General features: G+C 43.9%; 1 protein-coding gene across 1 annotated transcript in view; it reads right to left on the bottom strand.

Moving 5' to 3' along the window:
• EIF2AK4 (eukaryotic translation initiation factor 2 alpha kinase 4) overlaps positions 1-26784 on the bottom strand; it is a 108632-nt gene that overhangs the window by 9839 nt on the left and 72009 nt on the right. The window contains exons 22-33 of the mRNA XM_049785150.1: positions 24188-24263; positions 22926-23047; positions 21050-21099; positions 19187-19355; positions 17785-17901; positions 17610-17675; positions 14887-15057; positions 14332-14466; positions 8846-8953; positions 7675-7803; positions 4486-4572; positions 1773-1888 (exon numbers count right to left, since the gene is read on the bottom strand). Coding sequence (XP_049641107.1) covers positions 1773-1888; positions 4486-4572; positions 7675-7803; positions 8846-8953; positions 14332-14466; positions 14887-15057; positions 17610-17675; positions 17785-17901; positions 19187-19355; positions 21050-21099; positions 22926-23047; positions 24188-24263 — 1346 coding nt within the window. The remainder of the gene's footprint in view (positions 1-1772; positions 1889-4485; positions 4573-7674; positions 7804-8845; positions 8954-14331; positions 14467-14886; positions 15058-17609; positions 17676-17784; positions 17902-19186; positions 19356-21049; positions 21100-22925; positions 23048-24187; positions 24264-26784) is intronic.

The raw sequence follows: 26784 nt of genomic DNA, 5'->3' as shown, positions 1-26784 counted from the left end.
TATTGGGTCAATTATTTTATTTTTGGTTTAAGGCATCTAATTTACTAAGTGAAATTATTATCTGGATACTTGCACCTATTTATATTTCTGTCATAAATATGTGAGCTATTTCTACAGAATATACCTTGTAAACATGCTGATAAAACACTATCAAATCCCACTGGATAACAGACCTGGGAAGATACTGGCAGACAGATTTTGATTCTTCTGGCTTTTCAAAGTGATAAAACATTCTTGGACATATTATGAAGGACAAATGTTAGTATTAGTAAGATGTCTTATCATTGTTATTGTTTTAGGCCACACCCACCCGGAAATGCTCAAGGGTTACTCCTGGCTCTGTCTTCAGAAGACCACAGGGGTGCTGGGTTTGAATCCAGCTTGGCCACATGCAAGACAAATGCTCTACCTGCTCTACTACTGTTCTGGCTCCAAGATGCCTAGTCTTACATAGAGGGTAATATAAAATGGAAAGTTATCCAGCAGCATTATAAAGGTTAATTAAAAGTTATCCAGAGGAGGGGTCAGAGCAGTGGCGCAGAGCAGTAAAGCATCTGTCTTGCTGGCGCTAGCCTAGAACGGACCTTGATTGGATCCCCCAGCATCTCATTTGGTTCCTTAAACCAGGAGCAATTCTGAGCATATAGCCAGGAATAAACCGAGTGTCACCGGGTATGGCCCCCCCCCAAAAAAAAAATGTTATCCAGAGGGCCAGAGTGATAACACAGTGGGTAGGGCATTAGCCTTACATGTGGCCAATCCACGTTCGATCACCAGCATCCCACATGGTCTCCAGAGCCTGCCAGGACCGATTCCTGAACACCACTGGTTCTGGGCCAAAAACCAACCAACCAAATAAATAAACAAAATCCTCAATGAAATCACAGAAAACAGTGTGTTTCTTGCATATGGCTGACCTAGGCTTAATCTCCAGCAAACTATCTGGTTCCCTAAGCCTTCCAGGAGTGATCCTTGAGTATAGAGGCAGGAATAAGTCCTTAGAACTGCTGGGTGTGAAACACTGTCCAACCCCCACACAAAGTTATCCAGACTTGTCTTTATTTTCTAGAAGAAATAAATTAATTCTCTCCCCCATTTTTGGGGGGGTCACACCCGGCAGCGCTCAGGGGTTACTCCTGGCAGCCGGAGAGATAGCACAGCAGTAGAACATTTGCCTTGCATGCAGAAGGATGGTAGTTTGAATCCCTGCATCCCATATGGCCCCCAAGCCTGCCAGGAGCGATTTCTGAGCACAGAGCCAGGAGGAACCCCTGAGCACTGCTGGGTGTGGCCCAAAAACCAAAAAAAAAAAAAAAAAAAAAGAGGTCACTCCTGGCAGGCTTGGGGGACCATATGGGATGCCGGGATTTGAACCACCATCTGTTCAAATCAGCTGTGTGCAAGGCAAATGCCCTACCACTGTGCTATCTCTCCAGCCCCTTTAGCCCCACCCCAATTTCTGTGTGAGGCTTATGCCTCCCAAGTATTGCTTAGGGAGCCTGGGACCACTCCTGAGGTTAGTTATAGGGCTGGACAATTCACTGCTTCAGCTAGCTGCTCTAATGCTGCTCTAGCTGTGTGGTCCTGGGGGCCACCATGACCACACCTAGTTGTGCTGGGAACTTGGGGACTCAGGCATGTAAAACATGCATTCTAGCTCAAGAAATTATGCCTGAGGATCCTCAAATTAACTTTTAAAATAAGTGTACTGTCTCTGTAGGCAACTGTGGCAAGTTTTTCAGTAGTTTGGGGGCTTCTGTGTCCTAAGTTACCTGGCACCAATCCTTTCATCACTGACTTTAGTTCTCAGTTTCTGCAGAATGTGCTCCACAAGATCAGATTCCAGCACACGTTTTTCAGTTTGCCTTTCCTTTTCAAAAGACTTCACCTTAAAGAGAATAACAATCATCATTTTCAAAAACATTCAGTTGGAGGTAAAGTGGTATTTTTCCCTTTAAATATGAAGCAGAAGCTTGTTGACCCATATTAACAGAGGCAGAGGCAAGAGTCAAAACAAAATGGTGGAGCAGGCTAAACCAATGCAAGGAAATGAACAAGATCAGATTCTCCAGTGATGAACGTCAAGTTCTATGACTGAGACCTCATTGTAGGCCAGCCTGGTGAGACAAGGACTATGGGCATTATTCACTGACTAGCAGAGCTTCAAAATACTACAAAACAGAAAAATAAATAAAATTGAGATCTCAAAAAAAGATGCCAAGTCTATAGATACAACTGGAAATTTCAGCACTCCTCTCCATGAGTAATAAAACAAACAGAGAAAAAGATTGAAGACTTCGGTAAGGCTATGAATATGACCTAAAAGATATTTATTAGACATTCCTAAAAAGGCAGGATGCACATTCTTAGTTAGCTCTTGGGATGGAGGCATGGGAGTGCTAAGAAGCTACTCCAAGCTCTGTGCTCAGGAGTGGTTCTAGTGGTACTTGGGCGGGGTGGTGGTGGTGGTGGTCCACGTAGTGCCAGAGATTGAACTCAGGTGTCCTGCATAAAACTCCTTACTCAGCTGGGGAATGGGGGCAAAGCGTGTTGGTATGGAATGCACTCTGGGAATATTGGTGGAGGGAGGTTCCATTGGCAGTGGGACTGGCCCTGATTCAATGTATGTCTGAAACCCAACTATGAAGGACTTTGTAAATCACAAAGGTTTCAATAAAATAAAATTAAATCAAAAACAGTCTGTGCTCAGTCCTTTATTTACTCTTCTTATAAACAAAGAGTGCAAAGATGATTTTTAACTCACAAGACATAAAAAAAGACTACTTTCTCAATAAAATTTGGCGTAAAGGCTGTCCATTGTCAATTCCTGCCTAAAGTTTCATCTGAAGTAGAAGTAGAAAAAGTAGAAAAAGAAGTCAGAATTAGTATAATGGAGAAAAATATATAGAATATAAACCAATAAAATGAAAATAAACAAAAATGAAAGAAAAAGCTAGTATGGCAAGTGGGGCGCTTGCCTTGCAGACAGCTGACCTGGGTTCAATCCTTGGCACCATCTATGGTCCCTTGAGCAGTGCCAGGAGTGCTCTCTGAGCACAGAGCTTGAGTAAGCCCTGTGTACTATCTGAGTACTATTTGGTGTGGCTCCAAACAAAAGCAAACAAAAAACAGCAATAAAGAAAAAATCTGTAGCATCCAAACTAATCTTATTCATAAACCATTAGCCAGGCTTATTTTACTACAACATAAATAACCATTATCAGGTAGGAAAGAGAGCATATTATAGATCCATGGATTAGAAAAGGAATTTATGAAAACTGAGATGAAATAGAAGCATTCTGGGAAAGACACACTCTTCCAGAACTCATTTAAGGAGAAAGCAGCCTTGTAAACAGCTCTGCTCTTAGGACAGTATGGTCTTCCACAAATCTGATCAAATATGTGGATCATATAATACTCTTTTTTTTGGTTTTTGGGTCACACTCTGCAGCGCTCAGGGGTTCCTCCTGGCTCTACGCTCAGACATTTTTCCTGACATGCTCAGGGGACCATGTGGGGTTCCGGGATTCAAACCACCGACCTTCTGCATGAAAGGCAAATGCCTTATCTCCATGCTATCTCTCCGGTCCCCATATAATACTCTTTCTACAAAACCTCTTGCAAAAAACAGAAGTGAGAACACTGTCTCCAATTCATTTCATAAAGTCAACATTACCCTGGTGTCAAGCCAGACGAGAAAAGGGAAGAAAGCATATTGATATAGCTCCTCTTCAGAAATACAGATAAAGGAAGCAAGGATGTATATTTTTATATTGAGTGAAAACTGGTTAGGAAGCAGCCTGAGGAAGTACCTGCCAGCTGATGGCATCTCTAGTAGGATTATGAGTTTCTTGGGTGGATAAAGTAATAAGGGGTAAAAAGCAAGGAAAACTCTTGTCATCTTCTTCCATCTCTTGAAGCTCAAAGCATATAGATTTGGATGCTTCTGTTTTTTTTTTGGGGGGGGGGGGCACACCCTTTTGATGCTCAGGGGTTACTCCTGGCTATGCGCTCAGAAATCGCCCCTGGCTTGAGGGGACCATATGGACACGGGGGGGGGGGGGGGGGATCGAACCGAGGTCCGTCCTCTTGCAAGGCAGACACCTTACCTCTAGCACCACCTTCCTGGCCCCGCTTCTGTTATTTTCTATGTTCTTTCCAATAATGGGCCCTTTAACTCAAGGGGTGCACAAAGGTGTGGATTTCTTTCTCTTTCTTTTTGGTTTTTGGGTCACACCCGGCAGCACTCAGGGGTTACTCCTGGCTCTATGCTCAGAAATCTCTCCTGGCAGGCTCGGGGGACCATGTGGGATGCCGGGATTTGAACCACCGACCTGCTGCATGCAAGGCAAACGCCTTATCTCCATGCTATCTCTCTGGTCCTAAAGGTGTGGATTTCTACCACATCTGAGGGCCATAGCCTTCAGGATGTTGGATTGGGCTATTATTGGATGGCATGATGGAAAAGATTTCAAGGGTCTTTACCTTGACATGGTTTCCTTCTTTGTCAGAGACGAGGGCGACATAGGTGATTTCATGATGTCGGCAGTACTCCTGCAATTCCTCCTGGGACTGGGAGGAAAAAAAATACAGAATAGGAGATAAAGAGCACTAGAAACATCTCCAGGGAATTAAGGATAATCATGGAAGATGATAACACTGTGCTCATTAACATTTCAGAGCTAATTTCTAAATATACTGACTTCAGGGATTGTAAATCATAATCACAGAATTCAGAGGAGGAGAAATTCCCATCTTTCCTTAATCTCACTATTGTTTGAAGCCCTGAACAGTCTTCACTCTTTTTTGTTTGGTTTTGGTTTTTGGGCCACATCCGATGACTCTCAGGGGTTACTCCTGGCTCTGAGCTCAGAAATCGCTTGTGGCTTAGAGGACCATATGGGACACTGGGGATCAAACCGCGGTCCATCCTAGGGCAGCCGCATGCAAGGCAAATGCCCTACCGTCTTCACTCTTGATGGAAGGTGCCCCAAATCATACAACACACAGGCATACAGTCATGCACGTATGGACAAACATGTCATGAAATGTTCAGACATACACAAATATGCACACATGGACACACAAATCATACAACACAAGGCATTCACAAGCATGCACACAGATACACAAATCATAAAATACACCATCTGTTCAAATCAGCTGTGTGCAAGGCAAATGCCCTACCACTGTGCTATCTCTCCAGCCCCTTTAGCCCCACCCCAATTTCTGTGTGAGGCTTATGCCTCCCAAGTATTGCTTAGGGAGCCTGGGACCACTCCTGAGGTTAGTTATAGGGCTGGACAATTCACTGCTTCAGCTAGCTGCTCTAATGCTGCTCTAGCTGTGTGGTCCTGGGGGCCACCATGACCACACCTAGTTATGCTGGGAACTTGGGGACTCAGGCATGTAAAACATGCATACATGGTCACATCATATTATAGAGACAACAAATGCATGCACACATGTAAATCAGAGAGGCAAATGCATGCACATGTGTATGCATACACAAAATCACACAACATATGGAAGTACACATGCACACAGACACAATCACAACATATGTGGATACACCATACAACACAGGGACAAATACACATTTATACACAAATTTTACAGATTGACATACACAAACATCATAAATGTAGACAGTGCAAAAATCTTCAAAGGAAACCAAAAGTGACCCAGTAAAGTACCAAGAAGTGAGAAGCGTTGTGGTTGGGTCACTGTCACTGGGTTTCCTCTTTATAGTGACAGATAATATCTTGAGGAAGGAAAGAGAGTACAGTGGGTAGGACACTTGCCTTGTACGCAGCCTACCCAGGTTCAAATCTCAGTATCCCATATCATCCCCTGAGCTTCCACCAGGAATGATTCTTGAGCACAGCTTGTGTGGCCCAAGAACAAAAAACCAAAGTAGACATTTCTCTTTTATCCTGTAACATGCCAACACACGAAGAGGAGTCTGCTCTCAGTCAACAATTGTCATGATTGTTCTTAACATTTCTGAGATGTGTTTTTACAGAAACACCAGTGTAGACAGGAGCAGGAGGGCGGAGGTTCAGGTTCCCCTACACCTCTTCTGCTTCCAGGTACCTCAGAGCACAAGGTCATGGTTCTGACATGAACATGGTACATAGTTCCGACCCCTGGGAGAGATCCTCCCAGATGCTGCCTGTGAAGTACTGAGAGTTGGATCTTGAAGGCAGGAACTCTGGGGTGCCACTTTCCTCTTTACCCTGAGCTGTGTCAGGCATGTTGGGGTTGTGAGGGGTGGAGGGAGGAACAGGCTGAACATGGCACATGGAATGGCTCAGGCCATGATGGCGACATCTTCATTCTTCCAACCCAGCGTGATACCTGCCCTGGGAAAAGGACTTTGCAGATGCAATCAAGATGGGGAGCTGGTGGGTGGATGCAGAAGCTGTAGCCTGAATACACTACAGGCTGGAAGAAGACAGAATCCTGCAGTTGGCTGCAATATGGATGGGACTCAAGAGTGTCATGTGGAGTGGTGAGTCAGAGAAAGGCTATACAGAGTGGGCTTGTGCTTATGTGGAGTATAAAGAAACACCCAGAGGGAATGAAAAATGGCCAATGTGAACAGCTCCTCAGTGTCGCCTACAAAATGGACTTTATGGAGGAAAAGTAAAGATAGTGGTGGAGGGACGCTGACATTCAGGAGGCAGGGGTGTGCAATAACACTGTAAGCCATAAACAGTGCCATAGAGTTGTAAATCATGAGGCCAAAATGAAAGCTGAAACCAATTTAAGAAAGAAACACAGATAAGGATCCTGAGATGGGAGAATGTTCTGGATTATCCCGCAGGGTCCACTGCATTCACAAGCATCATGGTAAAAGGGAGATAGAAGGTGTGAGGTAGGGAAAGCTGTAAGGACAGAAGGAAGAAGATGCTATGCCCCCGAGTTCAGAGATAAAAGAAGGGGCTAATGAACCACAGATAAGGAGCTGAAAAGGCAAGAAAATGGATTCTCCCCAGAACTTCCAAAAGAAACCAGCCTTGATTTTAGCATAGTGAAACTTGATTTTGAACTTCATTTTTCTTTTTTTGAGAGGTAGGTGGGTGGGACGAAGGTCTTGTATTTGGACTACACCTGGTGGTACTCAAGAGCTACTCCCAGCTCTGTAATGGGGTCAGTACTGGTAATGCTGGGGGCACCATGCCATGCTGTGGATTGTTGAATTAATTAATTTAATTAATTAATTCAACAGTGGATGAAATTCAGGATTCCTGCATGGAAAGCATACACTCTTGTCCTTTGGCCTATCTTCCGAGCCCTAAATTTTGGAGTTCTAACTTCCATAACCATAAGATAATAGCACATTTTATTGCATAATTTTTGCAATGATTATGCTTCCAAATGAGTCATTATACCCTGTTTTTAAGTAATACTGTCACAATTAAAAAAAGATTTTTATATTGTTACAGCCTACTTTTTTTTGCAAAAGCCCACTGGCATGCAATCTGTGACAATTATGTAGTAAAATACAATAGGTTTGTGCAGTTTGATGCCGTGGTTCGTGGTAATTTATTGGGAAAGAAATCAGAAATGAATAAAGGAAGGAATAATAGCAACAGAGTTCTGTATTTGATACACAGTTTGCTCTCCTGCTGATATGCCATCACACAGGTGATTTTGTTGTCTCATTACCTGTGACCAGTCGTACATGATTTCCGCTGTGATTCCTGCTGTCCAGAGTTTCTGGGTTAAGTTGATGGCCCTAGACATGGACATCTGACCAATACTGACAACCAGAAGGTCACAAGAGCTTATTATAACCTGGATGGGAAACAAAGCAGCTGCTTTTAAAGGAGGAGGATGGGGGTGCAGGGTCCCAAGTTCTGAACTGCAACCTACAAAGGTATCCACCTCAAAATTAAATAGTCCCCAAAATAGTAAAAATGAGCTCTTCTAGATAGTATGGTTCGAATCCCGGCATCCCATATGGTCCCCTGAGCCTGCCGGAAGCGATTTCTGAGAATAAAAGAGCCAGGAGTAACCCCTGAGTGCTGCCAGTTTGCACCCAAAAACAAAAACAAAACAAAAAAAATGAGCTCTTATGTTAATTATTTTTATTTCCAAGCAGACTCATTTCTGGTGACCCTTGGGGTCACTCCTGGCAGTGCTTGGGGACCATCCAGTGCTGGGGATCAAACAAGTATTCCTGCCTGTGAAACGTGTGCTCTGCCCTCGGAACCATTTCCCTGGCCTCCAATCTTTGGAGAGGGAAGGGGAAAACAACAGGAGGGTTCTGTTCTGTGTTCAGAAGTCACCCTGTGGTGCTCAGGGGACCATATACAATGCTGAGGAATCAAACAGAAATGAACAGGATGCAAGGCCCAAGGCCCTAGACTATCTCTCTAGCCTCCTGTATTCATTTCTTAAAACAGAAATCATCTCAAAAAAAAAAAAAACAGAAATTATCTCAATTGCCATTTCTACTAAAATGACATTCTTTTCCTTGGAAAACTTATCTTGTCAAGGGAAACACAAGGGAAAAAGAACTATCTCTAGTTCTGGAGAGCACAGAGGCTTTCTGAGAAAGGAGGTCTGAATGAGTCTAGTGAGAACTACGACCTCTCAAATTTATATGAAGCTCTGCAGACAAGTAAAGAGCAGTTGGGGCTGTAGGTGGAAAGTCTCCCAGCTTTAAAGCAGAAGCTCAGGATGGAAATTCAACCACTGACACCAAGACCTGTTTACTGTGTCTTGTCTGATATGGCAGAGAAAATCTTCCAACTCCCCATTTATAGCTGCTACCATAGGGACTCCACGAACAAAACGAAAGACAAACCACTCTGACGAGCAAGTTGGCACTTACAGGTTCCTCCATGTTGAGGACAGCAGCACAGATCTTCTCAATAGCGATGCTGACCCCAATGGCAATAGGAACTGGCCCCAGAGCCTGGGGTCCTCGAAACTGGGGTATCTGTGGGCAAACACAGAGCTCTTGTTAGGACATGTAGAATCTACTGCAATTACAGGCAAAGCAATGAACAGAGGGCACACAGTCAACTATTTGATCGATGAGTTAATCAAGAGACAGAAATGTAAAAAAAAAAAAGAGACAGAAATGTATGGGAAGTGAGCAGGCAAGTTTAGGGAAGGGAGCTCAGCTGCACTGTTCAGTAGAGCAGCCACGTAGGGCTGGAGTTTTCAGAATATGTTGACTAGGAACTGACACTCACTGGGGACATCAAATACACGCTGGTCACAAAGACTTCGGAATGCAAAAAAGGTATGATAGTTCCCTAATACCTTTTGTTTTGTTTTGTTTTGTTTTGGGGCCACATCCAGTGATGCTCAGGGGTTACTCCTGGATAAGCCCTCAGAAATTGCTCCTGGCTTGGGGGGACCATATAGGATACTGGGGATCGAACCCAGTCCACCACTGTATCATTGCTCTGGCACCTCCATGATGCTAAAATAATGAATGGCATTGAGATAGGATTGTAGCTATATTGGGTCAGATAAAATGCATTATCACAGCTAATTTCACTTATTTCTTTTTAGTTAACATTACTTGATAGAAATAAATACCGATGTTCTGGTTTCGTATACTTTTATTTCTCTTACTAAGGATAGTGAACAATTCTGGTCACTGCTTATTAGCCAACCTGAGATGGAAGTGAAGATAAGCAGAAATGGGGGCCAGAGATAGCACAGTGGCAGGCGTTTGCCTTGCATGCAGCTGACCAAGGACGAATGGTGGTTCAAATTCTGGCATCCCATATGGTCCCAAGTCGCCAGGAGCGATTTCTGAGTACAGAGCCAGGTGTGATCCAACCACCCCCCCTCCAAAAAAAAGAAAAAAGAAAAGCAGAAAGGCAGGCAGACTAGTAGTTAGGGACCACACCACACCACAGTGGCATGCTCCTGAGGCATAGATATGTTCTCAGAAAAACTGGGAATGGTCAGTCATTTCATGACAAAATCAGCAGCTTGGAAATAGCAAGAACCAACCAAATGATTCTGAGAAAAGTTGCATACTCTGTCTGGCGAATACCCAAGAAAGGGGCAAGATGGCCGGGCAGAAAACTGTTCAGCTAACGTGGGGCAACATCATCAGTTCTATGTCCAGAGGTCCCCTGGCAAGTGGCATCTCAGAAGACTAAGCAGGGAGCCAGGACCATCAGGTTTGCTGGGCCAAGCCGTCGCAGTCTACTCGACCTGAGAAATAAGGCCCAGATCCCAGACTTTCTTTCCGTACACCTCCCTGCAGTGAACCCTCACCTTCCCCATGGTAGGGTACTGAGAAGTCTGAAGGGGAGCTTATAGCAAACCAGCTATAGCAAACCTCACTACCCATGCCTACCTTTCCTGCAGTACTGTGGGGGTGGAGGGTGAGGACAGGAACAAGGAATCTGTCCCATCTTGGGGTACTGAAGACTGAGAGACCCCACCCCAGGCTTTCCTCCCCACTCACCCTCTAAACTGGAAACAGCAAGGTGACAACACTTTTTACTGGGGCACTGAACTAGTAGACTTAGAAAAGTCCCAAGGATTCGGCAGAGAGCCATACTTCACAGAGAGATCCAACAGATGGCAGATGAACAAGAAAGGACATACTTAGGTGTGTTGGGACCTGGACATACCAGATGTTGGGTTATACCTTATATTACCTAAAACAAAGTTTATCCCTGTTTCTTTGTATCTGTTTGTTTACAACTTGGTTTCACCCAAAACAAAGATGGTCTTATTTGTAAACCTGGGTAGGCTTTCTGTCCCACAAGGGGTGGTCCCTGTACTCAATAAAAATGGCAGTTCTGGCAGGAAGCTCTGAATACTGGGTAGAAGACTGCCAGACTGCATGTGTTCACCCTCAGCCTGGTCTGCTTTATTTCTTCCATGACTCTGATTCAGGCTCATTAACCTGGGGATGGAGATACAGCACGTGGAGTGACTTTACACTTAGGGGCGCCAGCACCCAGAGACTAATGTCACCTACCCAAGATCTTATTGGCAACCAGGCCAATAAAGCTTCAGTCTCGATATTCAAGCCTGTGTCCTCTTTTGAACATGTATCTTGTTTGTCCCTATGTTTATTTGCTTGGCTATTTCTCCTAGGGAGAAATCTTGTGAAAACATTTCCCAACTTTCACTCCCCTCACATCTTCCTAATCAAGTTTCAATCAATAAAAGTACCTTGTTTCTCCCTGCACAAAAGAAAAATGTCTCATCAGCATCACCAATGGGTTTGAAGCAAATGAAAACAAGGTGAGTTTAAGAACAGCACAGAAATCACAGTGCCAAGAATCCATGAAGCTGAACATAAAACTTTTGGAGAGAAATTGCTAAATCTGAATAAAAGAGAGGACAGAAAAAAAGGTAAAAAAAAAAAAACCCCACAGCTCTGGAGATATAGCAAGCTGACAACTCATGCCAGAGTTCTATAAGTACAGAAGGAAAGGTGGGTGAGACTGAATAATGTCAGCAGAGAGCAAGCCTGAGTCCCAGCTCCATAGACACTGTGGTGAGAGTGGGGTACAGGGAGCTGGGCTGGGATAGCCTTGTGACTGTTGGGTCAAGGACAAGTCTGGGGTTGTGGCCTCGAAGCACTTTCCAGCAGGACATTACCCACAGAAAAAGGGAAGTTCTGGTTCTCGGTTTGACTTTGTCTGACACAAAATGCTACAGCTTGGTGATGAACCACATTATTAAAAAACATAAACTTAATAGATTCAAGAAGCCTACTCAGGATAAATCCAAGGAAAGGTCCAGTCAAGACACAATACCTAACGGCCAAAGAAAACTTCTTGAAAGCACTTGGGTGAAAATCAGTTTCTACAGAGGAAATGTCACCTGGGAAACTGAATTTGTATTAGAAATGAGGAATCCAGCAGTAGCCACAATACCTTTTCCTGGAGTTTCTGGGTGCTTAACAGCTGAAGCAAAAGCTAATACTAGGTGATATGAATCTGAATGTAAACAGAGAAAATATTTAGGACCATGGTGCTATAAATGGGGATGAAGTGAAAGGACCTAAGAAGGTAATGTTCTGGGCCCCGAGAGATAGCACAGCAGCGTTTGCCTTGCAAGCAGCCGATCCAGGACCAAAGGTGGTTGGTTCGAATCCCGGTGTCCCAATATGGTCCCCCGTGCCTGCCAGGAGCAATTTCTGAGCAGACAGCCAGGAGTCACCCCTGAGCATCGCTGGGTGTGGCCCAAAAACCAAAAACCAAAAAAAAAAAAAGAAGGTAATGTTCTACAGCATTTGTTTTTGTTTTTCTTTTTTGGGTGGGAGAGTAAGTTCTGAGTCACACTTAGCTGTTCTCAGGGGTCACTCCTGGCAGTGCTCAGGGGACTGTGCTCTGGGGAGCAAACTGGGGTTGACTGCTTGCAAGACAAGCACCTTTACCTTTATACTATCTCTAGCTATATATATATAGGTCACACCCAACGGTGTTCAGGAGTTACTCCTGGCAGGCATAGGGGACCATATGGGATGCCGGAATTTGAACTACTGTCTATCCTGGATTGGGTGCTTGCAAGACAAATGCCTTATCACTGCGCTATCTCTCTGTTCCTGTTCTATATTATTTGAATCAGAAAATGTCAATAGGGGCCGGAGAGATAGCATGAAGGTAAGGTGTTTGCCTTGCATGCAGAAGAACGGTGGTTCAAATCCTGGCATCCCAAATGGTCCCCTAAGCCTGCCAGGGGCAATTTCTGAGCATAGAGCCAGTAGTAACCCCTGAGCAATGGTGGGTGTGACCCCCCCCCCAAAGAAAATGTCAATAGCAGTTGATTTCTGATATGAAAAAGAGCTCAGAATTTTGTTTGTGGCAGCTGAGGGTGATAAAATGGTGATAAAATGGCACAGAATTATACACTCAGAGGAGTATCAATGTTGACTGCCTGGGTCTGATATCTAGTCATGCCAGACTTGAGCATCAGAGGAAAGTAAGTGAAGTACATATAAGCTACCTCTGCAACTTCCTGGAAATCTTTGCTTTGTCTACTCATTGACTTTTTTGGGGGGCAAAAGGCAATCAGCTCAGCAGTGCTCAGGGGACCATGTGGTACTGGGGATGATTGAACCTGGGCTCCCAATATGTAAACTGTTCAGCCTATTGAATTCTCTCTAGCTGAACCTTATTATTATTATTTATTTTTTTTTTTTTTGGTTTTTGGGCCACACCCATTTGACGCTCAGGGGTTACTCCTGGCTATGCGCTCAGAAATCGCTTCTGGCTTGGGACGCCGAGGGATCGAACCTCGGTCCATCCTACCGCGGTCCATCCTATGTTAGCGCTTGCAAGGCAGACACCTTACCTCTAGCGCCACCTTCCTGGCCCCAGATGAACCTTATTTTATTGTGTGTCTGTGGCCACATTAAACAGTGCTCAGGGACTACTACTAGCTTTGTGCTCAGGGATGGCTCCTATTAGTGTTTGGGGAACCATATGTGATGCTGGTGATTTCAATCGGGACCAGCAGTATACAAGGTGAATGTCTTAACTCCTGTACTATCTCTCCAGTCCAAGCATTTATTTTATTTTTTTCTTTTTGGTTTTTCGGGCCACACCCGTTTGATGCTCAGGGGTTACTCCTGGCTAAGGGCTCAGAAATTGCCCCTGGCTCCGGGGGACCATATGGGACGCCGGGGGATCGAACCGAGGTCCTTCCTTGGCTAGCGCTTGCAAGGCAGGTACCTTACCTCTAGCACCACCTCGCTGACCCCCCCAGCATTTATTTCAAAAAGATGCTCAGGGATAGCCCTGCTGCAGAGCGCCTGTGCCTTGTGAGCATGAAACCAAGAGACAGTTCTTCAGCACTGCCCTACAGGCTGGGCACAGTTCCAGTGATTTTGTGATCCAGCCTTTTGTGATCTCCAGTGTTACAAGTGTGTGTGTGATTTCTGGTACACCACAACTGAGGGTCTGTGAGCCCTTCAGCTCTGAGAATGTCATCTGTCTGAGAACAGCTGCAAAGTGTGTAAACACTGCCGACAATTGTGTAAGCACCATGTCCAAATACGGGAACATCATGTTTGAATGTGTGAGCCCCCAAGTTAGTGTGCAAAAATTGTTGATCACTGAAACAGCAAAGGAAAGCAAAGGGCAGAGATTTGTCTTCAGAGCTTGGAGGTCACCCTCAGAGCTCCCAAATGTGAATTATGTATCCCAATTCTCTGTACCATCTCTCTGGCCTTCCCCTGAGTTAAAACCAAAGTGAAAATCATGACAAATGTGGTCACCCTCATTTCTATTACAGGAGTTTCAGCAGAGTAGCAGTTAAATGTTGAGAGGTATGAGAAAAGCTGAAGTGAAGGCAGAATAAACTGACAGAGCAGGTGCTGCTTACCAGCAGGTCATATCTGCCACCAGCTGCCAGGATCTCTGAGACAGCCCTCTGCCTCCGACGGATAAAGGCCACGAACTGGAAAATGAGGCCACTGTGTTGCTGCACCTTGTACACCAAGCCCAGGTTGACCAGGACCTGCGAAGGGCAATGCCACAGAGATGTGCTAAGCGCACTCGATTGACAGAGAGAAACATGCTACAAAATCCATCTCCATGCGAGAACCATCTATTTAGAGATGCCAGACATTCAGTCAGATCTGGTCCAGTGGCAGATCTGACAGGCAAAGGTCAGAAAAACCCTATTCTCTTCCAGACTGACCGCCTCTCAGAGGTTGACAGTGGGAAAACTGCAGTCCCCTGGGAATCATGATGCTTGCAGAGAAATTCCAATACGAGGCAAAAATTATTACAAGATACCAAATATTCCGAAATGTAGACAGCAGAGTTCTGCTGGAAAGATGAAACATAACTGGCATCAATGAAAGAAAAACCCATTTCTTCTCAGGCTATTGTTAATGCTGCAGGACTGTACCACCAAAGCAATCAGTTGCCAAACCTGTAATTTGATGCCAAGTTTCTTCAGCAGTCCAACGACCTCTTCTAGATCTTTCAAGCCATACTTTACTAACTGGGCAACACCGGTTTTCTGTTTTATCAATGAATTTATTGTTGGCATTAGATCCTGCAAATCTCCCTTCTGCTCAATGAATTTGTAGAGTCGACACAGCTGCAAAGCAAAGGGCACAGTTACCTTCCACGCCGAGAAGACTCATTTTACACTGGGTTTTGCATACATGGGGTAGGGGCAGGTGGGGAGGTAGAGAAGTTTCTGCATCTCCTAAAAGTGGGACTGGGGGGGGTAATCAGATCACAACCTTAAGAATTATCCTTTGAGTTCTTTTTGGGGCCATACAGCAGTGCTCAGAGGCTACTCTAGGCTCTGTGATCAGCAGTTGCTCCCTGTAGTTCTCCAGGGCACTGCAGTGCTGGGGTCAGAACTGGGGTTGGCTGCGTACATAGCAAATACATTCTTTTAGTTCCCAGAATTATTCTTTTTATTCAGAGGATTAAAAGACACCTTGCAGCTGCGCCAGTGAGTTTTTGGTCAATCACACTTAGAGTTCACCTTGCTCGTGATGCGAGCAGACTGAGCATTTTTACACCAGAACTGTTTGCCTTGATCTTCTGCACTCTTAACAATTTCCATACACATACACATACACATACACATACACATACACATACACACACACACACACATACACACACACAGCAGAAAAGCAAAAGGAAGTGATTTATTCTAATATAATTCAGACTTCGACAGCAACTCCCTCTTAACTCCTTTGCTAAAATCTGTCAGCTCCTGTAGGCAGCCTCTGGAGCCTTTCTTCCCTTCCATCCTCCTCCCAGTCAGTCCAAATTCCCCCTTGTGCATACTTGCCATCTTCCCCAGAAGGGGGAGATGTCAGCAAGGCTCAATCTAGGGTGCTTGGCAGTGAAGGAAAAAGGAAATAACTGTGATCATTAGATCAAGAAGAAAATTCCTAAGAGCTAAAGTGCAACTTACTACGACAGGAGATCATAGCTATGTTAAGGCTTGAGGCACGTAGAACCTGGTTCATTCAAAATATGACACATGCATGTAGCCAAGGCTTCAGAGAGTTTAATGAAATGATCACAAAATATTTGTATTGTTTTTAGTGGAGGCTCAACTAGACTTGGATCTTATGGTACTGGGGGTTGCCAAGCCTTCAACAAGCATTATTAGTGATGGAACTCAGGGACTTAACAGATGAGCCTTGTACTCTATCTTGAGTTATCTCACTGGCCCTCTAATATGGATTTCTGTGTGGATTGTGGATTGTGTACAGGGGACCACACCACACTCAGTGATGCTCAGGAGACCACATGGTGCTGCAGCTTGAACCAGGACTGATCACATGCAAGGAAGGAGCCACATCACTGGGGCTGGAGCGATAGCACAGTGGTAGGGCGTTTGCCTTGCACGTTAACCCAGGATGAACCCAGATTCAATTCCTGGCTTCCCATATGGTCCCCCCAAGCTTTCCAGGAGCAATTTCTGAGCACAGAGCTAGGAATAACCCCTGAGTGTCGTCGGATGTGACCCAACCCCCACAAAAAGTAGATCCTTATCACTGTACTAGCATTCCTATTTTGTCACTTAGTTTTATTTATTTTTGTTTTGAGACTACACCTAGAAATGCTCAGAGATCACTTTTAGTTCTGCACACTGGAATTACTCCTGGCTGGCTTGGGGGACCATATGGGGTGCTGAGAATAGAATCTGGGAAGGCTCGGTGCAAGGCAGAAACCTTTCCTATTATACTATTGCTCTGGCCCCATCTAGTGGTCTTTTAAAAATCCGTATGAACAGAGAAATTGAAAGCAACTTAAGTTATCTTCAGTTTACTCTTCCATCAATCTCTAGCACTATGCCTGTAGTGTTGCAGGTGCACAAATGAACAAGTGACTCCACCTAGTGACTAGTCTGTGTCTGATCATATCTTAATGGATTCCATATGTGAATTGTGCTGCTTCCTGCCAAATCCTGTCATTATCAGAGCAAGGGCTAGAAGGGTCTGGGAAAGCTAACAGAAAAAAAAAAAAAACACCAAAAAACTAATATAAATATTCAGGAAAAAAACCCAACAAAACCCTACTGTCTACTGATGTTCAGCGATCAATTATACCTGGATTTTGAAGCTAATAATCTGGAGCGATGTGATGCTTAGACACAGAATACAACGAACCTACTTGACCTGTAAGGTTTACCCACTGCCAAAGGGAATAAATATAAGACTTTAGGAGTTGGAAATGTACCAGAAAAGCAAGAGCTTTGATTCAGCTCTGAGATGTTAGAAGGCTGGGTTGGAGAGACACCGAAGGGCTTTGCAGTGCTGTGACTCCTCCTTGCGCAGAACAGAATCTATTTCAGAAGAGGACAACTAGTTCCCAATATGCTCTAAAGGAGCCTCTAGTGGGGAGTGAACACGATATGTCTATGGAGGGAGAAAAAAACACAGGGCGGTGACAACCATTCAGCATCAGCACAGGGAGGCTTCCTCTGGTTGAGGCATTGCCTCCTCCTCTTTCCTAATCCCTGAAGTTGCCATGGTACCTACCTATTAACCCTCCAGGGAAGAGCCCAGTCTTTGAGGTGACAGAAAGTGATGCCATATAGCAAAAATCTTTGGGGCACTTTCAGGGTATCAAAAAATGACAGAGCAGCCTGTCACAGCAGCCTGAGAAGGTACTTACACTATTAGAAGACAAAGACAGATTGCAGAATTTAGCTTCCACTTCTCTCCTTGTCAGCTTCTCTGTCTGATGGGTGTGGAGGATGGGTGGGGAGGAACAATGAAGAGTCATCAACTGTGGCTCATGCACTCTCTGGGCATCTTTTAGTATCAAGTCAGAGAAATTAAATGCTTACCACTGCATCATATAAAATAACATAGACTTGACTGAGCTTATCTTCTGGGATCCCACAATGTAAGAGAATTGCTTTCAATAACATGGTGTGATTCAAATAAATACTGTAATTTCTTTCCTGGGATATAGAAAGAAAAAGATTTATATGCATATATATATATATATATGCACACACAATTAAATCTAAGATCTTGCTTGCTACCAATTTACAATTCTATTGTAACAGAAGGATTAAACTGTATTGCCTGTAAGCTTCTCTTTTACCTTTGTTGTAGTCTAAATGTATAGTGGAATTTATTAATTTTTGAAGCCACATCTGATGGTGCTGAGGGAGTCACACCCAGGAGCACACAGGGGACTATGTGATGCTGGGGATAGAATAGGGGTCTCCCACATGCAAAGTATGTGCTCCAGCCTCTAAGCCACCTTCTTATCCAGTTATCACATTATTTAAATAAAAATTACTTTGGCTTTCAACTCCATGAAAAAGCTACATGAGTGAGTTTACACAGATTTTCAAGAGGGAGAAGAGCTGGTTCAGGTATTACTGATTTATAAACACTGGCTATGGGATTGTTATCCCTGACCCAGTGAAGGAACAAGCTTTCATTGGGTAGCTAAGCTCTAGGCAATGGGGTAGAACAGAAAAGAGGATGGGTGTACTGGGCCTCGGGTGAGACATTTGTCTCATCTCAAATCCTGGCGTGTAAGTACCTTCCAGCTACTCACTGAGGGACTGTTGAGGTATCTCAGGAGAAAGGGCCCAAGTCACAGCTGGGTAAAGCGAGGTGTCATCAGACAAGAGAATGGGAGTGAGTGGGTGTGCCATGGGAGGGAAAGCCTGAGAGGCCATGAACACTGTGCTGTGAGGAGAAGCATTGACTGTGAGCAGTCATCACACACCAAGGATGAAGAGAGAAGTTAGGAGCTAGGGGTGTGTACACGGGAGTCACCTGACTTCTGGACATAGTAGGAAACCCCCTAGGAATCAGCTAAATTTCCTGCCTCTGGGAAGAAAGGTGGAAAAGACAATAATAACTTCTCCTCACAGCTGAGCATTCAAAATCAAAACCCTTTACCATCACGTGAGGTCAGAGCCTGGGATAGGGACAAATACCTGCCAGTTCTTTTTTTGGCAAGGGGAACACACAGGGATTACTCCTAGCTCTACACTTAGGAATTATTTCTGGCATGCTGGGGATCAAACCTGGGTCAGCTGAGTGCAAGGCAAACTCCCTACTTGCTGTACTTTGACCCCAATGCCTGCCAGCTCTTTGAGGGAAGGTGGGTGGGATGTGTTGGCAGCACAAAGAACAGTTGCCTCCTATCACTGCTTCCTCTCTGTGGCCTCTGTGGAAACTTTGGGCTGGCCAAATTGGGAACAGGAGGAGACAGAAATAAACCTGCAGTGCTGGAAACTCCTGGATGATTTCATAGATGGTGTAGATGACCTCTGCTGTGGGCAGAGCATTGTTGGTGGTAGAGGTGATGATATCAAATGCACACTCCAGGAGCTCTTTGGGGTGAAATCGGTCTAACTTGCGAGGTCTGAACACACGTTCTATGCAATATCTGGAGAAAGAAACCCAGTCATTGCTTATTGGAACAATCTGCCTATGAGAACCCATGAGCATAAGCGAAGAAGCAAATGGAAAAAAATGAAATCAGTGGCATGATGAAGAGCACTGAGAGACAGATGTGCCTGGAGCAATCTTGCTTTGTCATGCAGGTTTGAATGGCAAGTTTTTGTTCTGTTTTGTTTTGGGGTCACACCTGATGACACTCATTTCTTATTCCTGATTCTACTCTCAGGGATCACTGAGTGGGGCTTGGGAGACCACACTGGGTACCAGAGATCAAACCTGGGTTGGCATGTGCAAGGAAAGTTCTACCCACTGTACTATTATTCTGGCCCTGCAATGGCCAGTTTTGCTTCTGGTGAACTACAACAGTGCTTAATCTGAGGTGCAGAAGGTTGAGGTTTCGATAAAGATACTTAAAAATACTTTCCCTCAAAGCTTGCTTTCTACCGTGCCTGCCAGGAGCAATTTCTGAGCCTGGAGCCAGGAATAACACCCTGAGCACTGCCGGGTGTGACCCAAAAACCACAAAAAAAAAAAAAAAAAAAAAAAAAAAAAAATGTTTGTCACTTATTGCTGAGAATATAAGCACATGAAGAAACTTGATTTCATTTGGAGAAAGGGGTTTTAATTTATGATTTTATTATTCAAAAATTTTAGACCTTTAATTTTTGGTCTTTGGTTTATGGGCCACACCTGATGGTGCTCAGGGCTTATTCTTGGCTCTAAGCTCAGAGATCATACCTGGAGGTTCAAGGGATCAAACCTGCGTCAGCTGTGTTCAAGGCAAGAAGTGCCTTATACACTCTAACTCCTGGAGAAAGGGGTTTTAAAATGGGGTGTCTCTTGGAGCCAGAGCAATCGAAAAGCAGATAGGGTACTTGCCTTGTATGTGGTCAACCCAGGTTCCATTCCTGGGATCTTATATGGTTCCTTAAACCCCACCAGGGCTGATCCCAAAGTGCAGAGCCAGGAATAAACCCTGAACACCACCAGGTGTGACCCAAAAACAAAACCCAAAAAGCGGAGAGGGGCTGTCCACAGTCTGTGGAGAGCTGGGTGTCTGAATCCTGTGGAGGCTAAAGGTTCAGAAAACCACTCCTAGACAGAATGTCCAAAGAGGCTTCTTGCTCAGCATTCCTGTGCCCTCACGTCACTTCTCTCTCTTTTGCTCACTTGCCCGTGCAGGCAATTTTCCCACAGAGATAACTGGTCATCTGTCCCTCCAGTTAAACTATAAAAGGGGTCCATCTGGGACCAAAGCAGTCTAAATATTTTTTTTTTACAAGCAACTGTTTGTGAAATAGGCTGCTTGGCAATATTTAGAGCTAGAGAACAGGCTGTGGAGGTTTCTGAGAGTCCACACGAGGGCTACAACCCTTGCAGAGGACTTTGACAGCCAGAATCAGCAGCTTGGAAGAATCTCTCAGCTTGGGCTTTTGGAACATATTCCAAGCTCAATCCTTTAAACCTCATTTTTTAAGTAAAAAATCACAGTTAACATTCCTCCTTGATTTCTTTTTCACATCTACAAGTAACACTTGAAGCATCTATGGCACCCTTTTTTATTTTGAGGGTCTTTCCAAGCTGTGCTCAGGGACCATGCAGTGCTCAGGCTTGAATTTAAGGACTCGTGCCAAGCAGGGGCCCCAATATATCTTCCCATTCCATCCCATAGTATCTCACCGTTTTAAATTCATTATATTATTTCTTGCCACATATCTTGCAAAAGGAACCTGATAAAACAAAGTTTCAAACATCACGATATAATAACTACAACACTCTTATTTTTATTTATTGACTCATTTACTTTTTAAGTCACATCCAGCAGTTCCTAGGTGCTATGCCTGGCTCTGAGTTCAGAACTCTACTTGGAAGTCATTCCTGAAGGTTCTCAGGGAATCAAACGGTACTGAGGACAAAATCCAGGTCTTCTGTGTGCAAAGCATGCACTCAACCCGTTGATCTCTCTTTGGCTCCTATCTACCTACCACATACCTTTACAAAGTTCAATTTGGCATTTTCTTGGGGGAGTATGAGAGGGAAGACCATATTTGACTGTACTCAGGGCTTAGACCTGGCCCTGTGCTCAGGGATCTCTCCTAGTAGGGCTTGAGGACTATATGCAAGGCTGGGAACTGAACCTAGGTGGGTTGTGTGCAAAGCAGGTGCCTTAATCCATTTATTCTCTCTCTAGCCTTCAAGTCCATCCATTTAAGGGTATCATTCACCTGAGCACATGTTTTACTAATTTACATGTTGAACTAAGGAAAACTTAGTTCAATCCTACAGTCCACCAAGGACCTCTAACACTACCCCATTCTAAGCAATAATCAAGAGTAGCTGCCTGAAATAAATAAAGGACACAATTCTGAAGGCTGCAGCATATTTACTGTTGGTCTCTTTCACTCCTGACACAATCTCTAAATGCTTCAATTGGCAAAGATGTGATGAGGAAGTCATACAACCCCTCAGTGGCTGTACATCCTTTCTATCTTTGTGTGTCCCTCTCTTCTCTCAGCACTTTCTATTTCTCTTATCTAGCTATCTCTTTCTCTCCCCTCCATTGCTAGTGGTGTTCAGGGAACAAATGCAGTGTCAGGGACTAAACCAGAATCCATGGGTATCAAAATTCGTAATATTTTATTTAATACTTTCCGTACATATTTAGCTATTTACATCTCCATTGGTAACACACAAATGTACTTATGGTCCCTTCCTTCTCCAGGGATTAAATATAATGATTTCCCCCAGTTTAATTGTTGAAGCTACAATTCTGCTGTTTTGCAACATACTCTCTGTATCTCTGAGATTGAACATCTTTTCAGAAGTTTGTCATCCCTGTGTCTTTTCTCTTCTGGAAACTGCCTAGTTAAATCTTGTGCTCTTTTTTCTATTTGTAAGAGTCTTCTACTCATTACAGGTATTTCTAACTTATGCACTATGTCCCAGATGGACTTGTTAGCAGCTGACACAGTCTGCCTGAGTGACTGGTCAGGGTGCTGCTGTCAATGAGAACCTTATGGCTCAGAAGCAAGCCTGAGCAACATTTGGCAACCAAGCAAGCACACCTGCCATCATAGGAACTTAACTGTCAGAAATTTGGAACAGTGGTAGGACACATGACTCATTTGTAGGAAGTCCTGGGCTCATACCTAGCACTAAAAAAAAAAAAGAAAAAAAAACCTGGAAGAAAGAAAAAAAGAAAAGAAAGAAAAAACTGAGTTTTAGATGTTAACATGCTTAAAAACCATTGATGACCTAATCGGAAGTAAAGGGGCAGCTCCTTGTATTTGTCTGAGTTGTCCTGTTTAACTTGTTTTATTCTTTCACTCTTGGTGGGCAAGCGTGACACTGCCATAAGCCTTTTTGTTATTTGCAAGGTGCGTGTCCACAGGTCAGAGGCTAGCAAGATGTCAGTAATGCTGACTGTTGCCTGTAAGTGACATTCAGAATATATGCCCAGGGTATGCAGTAACCATTGGAGCAATCCTTGGATCCAAGTGACACCTCCTGCCCAGACATAGTGGTATCAGCATTGCCCGCAGCGTGCCCACCTTACCCGCAGGTCAAAAGGAAGCATCACCAGCATCCCGCTGTGGTCCATGAACAAGGCGGCTTCATTGTGCTCATAGATCTGCTTATTTCGGGGCAGCAGTAGAGGGGTGCACAACGGAACAGCTCCTGGACCAAGTTAGAAAAACTGCCATCAGGTTCACACTCTAATAGGCAACGTCAAAAAAACACAAGCCTGACAGGTAAGTAACCTACTATGGCTACTTAATTCATCTTCAAATTCATCAATTAATTCTAGAATAAAGTGGTTATCCCATGCTTAGCTTGTAATACTTAACTATAATTCTTTACTTTTACTTTATTATTTATTTACTATTTTACATTAATGGAATTTATTAATGTAATTTATTTATTTTTTGTTTTGTTTCTGTGGGCTTGGAGAATTATACGTGGCACTGGGTTTGAGCCCAGAGTGCCTGCCTACCTGCAAGCTGAACACTATGCTATCACTTAATCACATTTCTTATTTTACAAACCAATTTTATTTTATTTTTGATTTGTTTTGGGCTATGTCTGAAGGTACTCAGGTATTATTCCTAGGTCTTTACTCAGTAATCACTCCTGGTAGAGCTTGGTGAATCACATGTGACACCAGGGATTCAAACTAAGGTCAGCCACAAGAAAGGAAAAGAACCTTCCCTCTTGTACTATCTCTCTGATCCATCAACTGCTTTCCAGACACAACATACTATATTTAAATCTGCTTCTCCTCATCAAGTAGAGTTGTTAAATTTTAGGTGCAAGGTGCTAGAGAGATAGTACAGAGGGAAAGGTGCCTAACTTACAGGCAGCTGATCTCTGGTAAACACTTGTTTAACGTCCTGGCATTGTTATATTCAGTCATGGAAGCATCCAAGCACCGATGGGGTGACCCGGGTGATCTGTAGCAGTCCCACATCCTTAGGCCTCTGCATTGAACTTTTGTTCTAGTTATTAGAATATGGTGGGAGAGGTTCCTTGGACTCATAAAAACCACACTGGGAAGGTTCCTCGCTCAAAACTTTTATACTACGACAACTGTTTATAGCTTAATTTGAAGTAAAATATGACCAAGCTTATAGTCCAGCAGTAGAGCATTTGCCTTAACGAGGCCTTGGGTTTGCTTCCTGGCACACACACACCCCCAATAAAAATGAAAAAGCAACATGAAAGTAACTTATGGTTACACCTGAATCCATTAAGAGTACTTTCTAATAATAAGTTAAAAGCCCTTTGAGAAGGAGTAAGATTTATTTTAAAAGCACATACCATGTCTTTTAAAGATACGGATGATGGCTTCACACACATGGTGCTGGACCTTGGCCATTCGAATGGAGAAGCTGCCCTAAAATATGACCCATTAAAATGTCATCATCAAAGCCCAAACAAATGGCAAGACCAAATGGCACCAGGTGTTACTTGAGGCAGGTCAAAGTCCCAGTTGTCAGCTACTGATATCAAAGCCTTTCAGAGAGAAGAGTCAAATACACATGGGTTCTTGGGGATCAGAGGGGAAGTCAGAAAAACAGCTACTAGTTCCAGTTCACGTCACTGAAGTGCACGGTGGGTGGGAAAACTCTGCACTGACATATTTTATTGCTCTTTTCTGTTTCTGATGATAAAAGGAGGGCCATACTCACTATTCTAGAAAATGTTAGAAACAGACCAACATAAAGAAGACAAAAAAGTCACCTAGAATCCTATAAATATCTAATATTGCCAACCAGTACTTTATGGCCCCAAATCTATGCATCTCTTCTACAGAACGTAATGTTTCTCCCCCCCCCCTTTTTTTTTTTATAAAAATCATATATTAAAACTTTTTTTTTTTTTGGTTTTGGGACCATACTGGCAATGCTCAGGGGTTACTCCTGACTCTGAACTCAGAAATTGCTCCTGACAGGCTCAGGGGACCATATGGGATTCCGGGAATTGAACCCAGGCCTGTCCTGGGTTGCTGTGTGCAAGGCAAACACCCTACCACTATACTATCTCTCGGGGACCCCGCCCCAATTTATTTTAGCCTAAACCCAGACTCCTTGCAGTGCTCATGACACAAGTGGTGCCAGGGATAGAACCCAGGCCTCCTACATATAAAGGCAAGCACGAAACTCCATTGAGCTAGCTGTCAGGCCCTTGGAAAAATTATCCTTATAGTAGCTACTTTCAGGGTGTTCAGATATGACGCTTTGACCAGCAGCATTGGGAGGAGCACCAGTTACTACACATTAGCAGTACTTAGAGGTAGGGTGGGGATGCGATGCTGTCAGGGTCTTAAAACTATTTCCTACTCCACTTTTTTTTGTTTGTTTTTGGGCTACATCCAGCAGTGGTCAGGGATTACTCCTGGCTCTGCACTCAGAAATCGCTCCTGGCAGGCACAGGGGACCATATGGGATGCCAGGATTCGAATCACTGTCTGACCTGGATGGCCGCTTGCAGGCAAACACCCTACCCCTATCACTGTGCTATTTCTCTGGCCCCTCCTCCTCCATATACTTAAAATACTTAAAATATTTTTTAGTGTTGTTGTTTTTTGGGGGGTCACACCTGAAAGTGCTCCAGGGTTACTTTCGGCTTTGTGCTCAGGGGTTGTACACAGGACCATGTGATGGCAGGGTGGAGCTCAGAACTCCTGCAGGCCAACAGGCACTGAAGCTCACTTTGCTCTTTGGTTCCTAAAACATATCTATGAAGTGTCTCCAAGTCACTTCCAAGTCACATGGAGACTCCAAGTCACAAAGCATCATTGTCAAAAGGTCTCCAGGTGATTCTGAGGTGCACTGCCCAGGCTTAGGAGCTATTGTCTGCTTGAACAAGATCAAAGCTAGATGAATGTTTTGTTCTTTGGGAAGCTGGGTCAGGATTCAGTACTTGAAAATATCTTCATCTCTGGGTGGTTTGAGTTGAGGATGGTTCAGAAACCCTTCAAGTAGATAATAAAGAGTGGGGTCTGTCCCAGAATAACAAACATGCTCATACTTTGCACATGTAGACCTGAAGTTAAGGACTTATTATGCTGAGTGAAATAAGTCAGAAGGAGAAATAGACACAGAATAGCCTCACTCATTTGTGGGAAAAAAAGAAAAATAAAAGACAGTATTGTAATGATACCCAGAGACAATAGAGATGAGGGCTGGAAGGACTGGCCTACGATATGCTTACCACAAAGAGTGGTGAGTGCAGTTAGAGAAATAACTATAGTAATAATTAGCATGACACTTGTAGTGAATGAGAGAAATAGAATATAGGCAGGGGGTGGGAGAGAAGGGAGATGGGGCATTGGTGGTGGGTATGTTGCACTGGTGAAAGAGTTGTTCTTTTTTTATAACTGAAACTCAACTGCAAACATGTTTGTAATCATGGTGCTTAGGGGCCGGAGAGATAGCATGGAGGTAAGGCATTTGCCTCGCATGCAGAAGGACGGTGGTTTGAATCCCGGCATCCCATATGGTCCCCCGAGCCTGCCAGGAGCGATTTCTGAGTGTAGAGCCAGGAGTAACCCCTGAGCGCTGCCGGTGTGACCCAAAAACCAAAAACCAAAAAAAAAAAAAAAAAAAAATCATGGTGCTTAAATATATTATTAAAAATAAAATTAAATTAAATTGGGGCCGGGCGGTGGCGCTAAAGGTAAGGTGCCTGCCTTGCCTGCGCTATCCTTGGACGGACCGCGGTTCGATCCCCCGGTGTCCCATATGGTCCCCCAAGCCAGGAGCAACTTCTGAGCGCATAGCCAGGAGTAACCCCTGAGCGTTACCGGGTGTGGCCCAAAAACCAAAAATAAATAAATAAATAAATAAATAAATAAATAAATAAATAAATAAATAAATAAATAAATAAAATTAAATTAAAAAAACTAAAAACAT

Source organism: Suncus etruscus, chromosome 12 (genome assembly GCF_024139225.1).
Source record: "Suncus etruscus isolate mSunEtr1 chromosome 12, mSunEtr1.pri.cur, whole genome shotgun sequence".
NCBI lineage: Eukaryota > Metazoa > Chordata > Mammalia > Eulipotyphla > Soricidae > Suncus > Suncus etruscus.
Note: the sequence above shows the minus strand (reverse complement) of the source record. Positions and strands in the feature narration are given on the sequence as shown.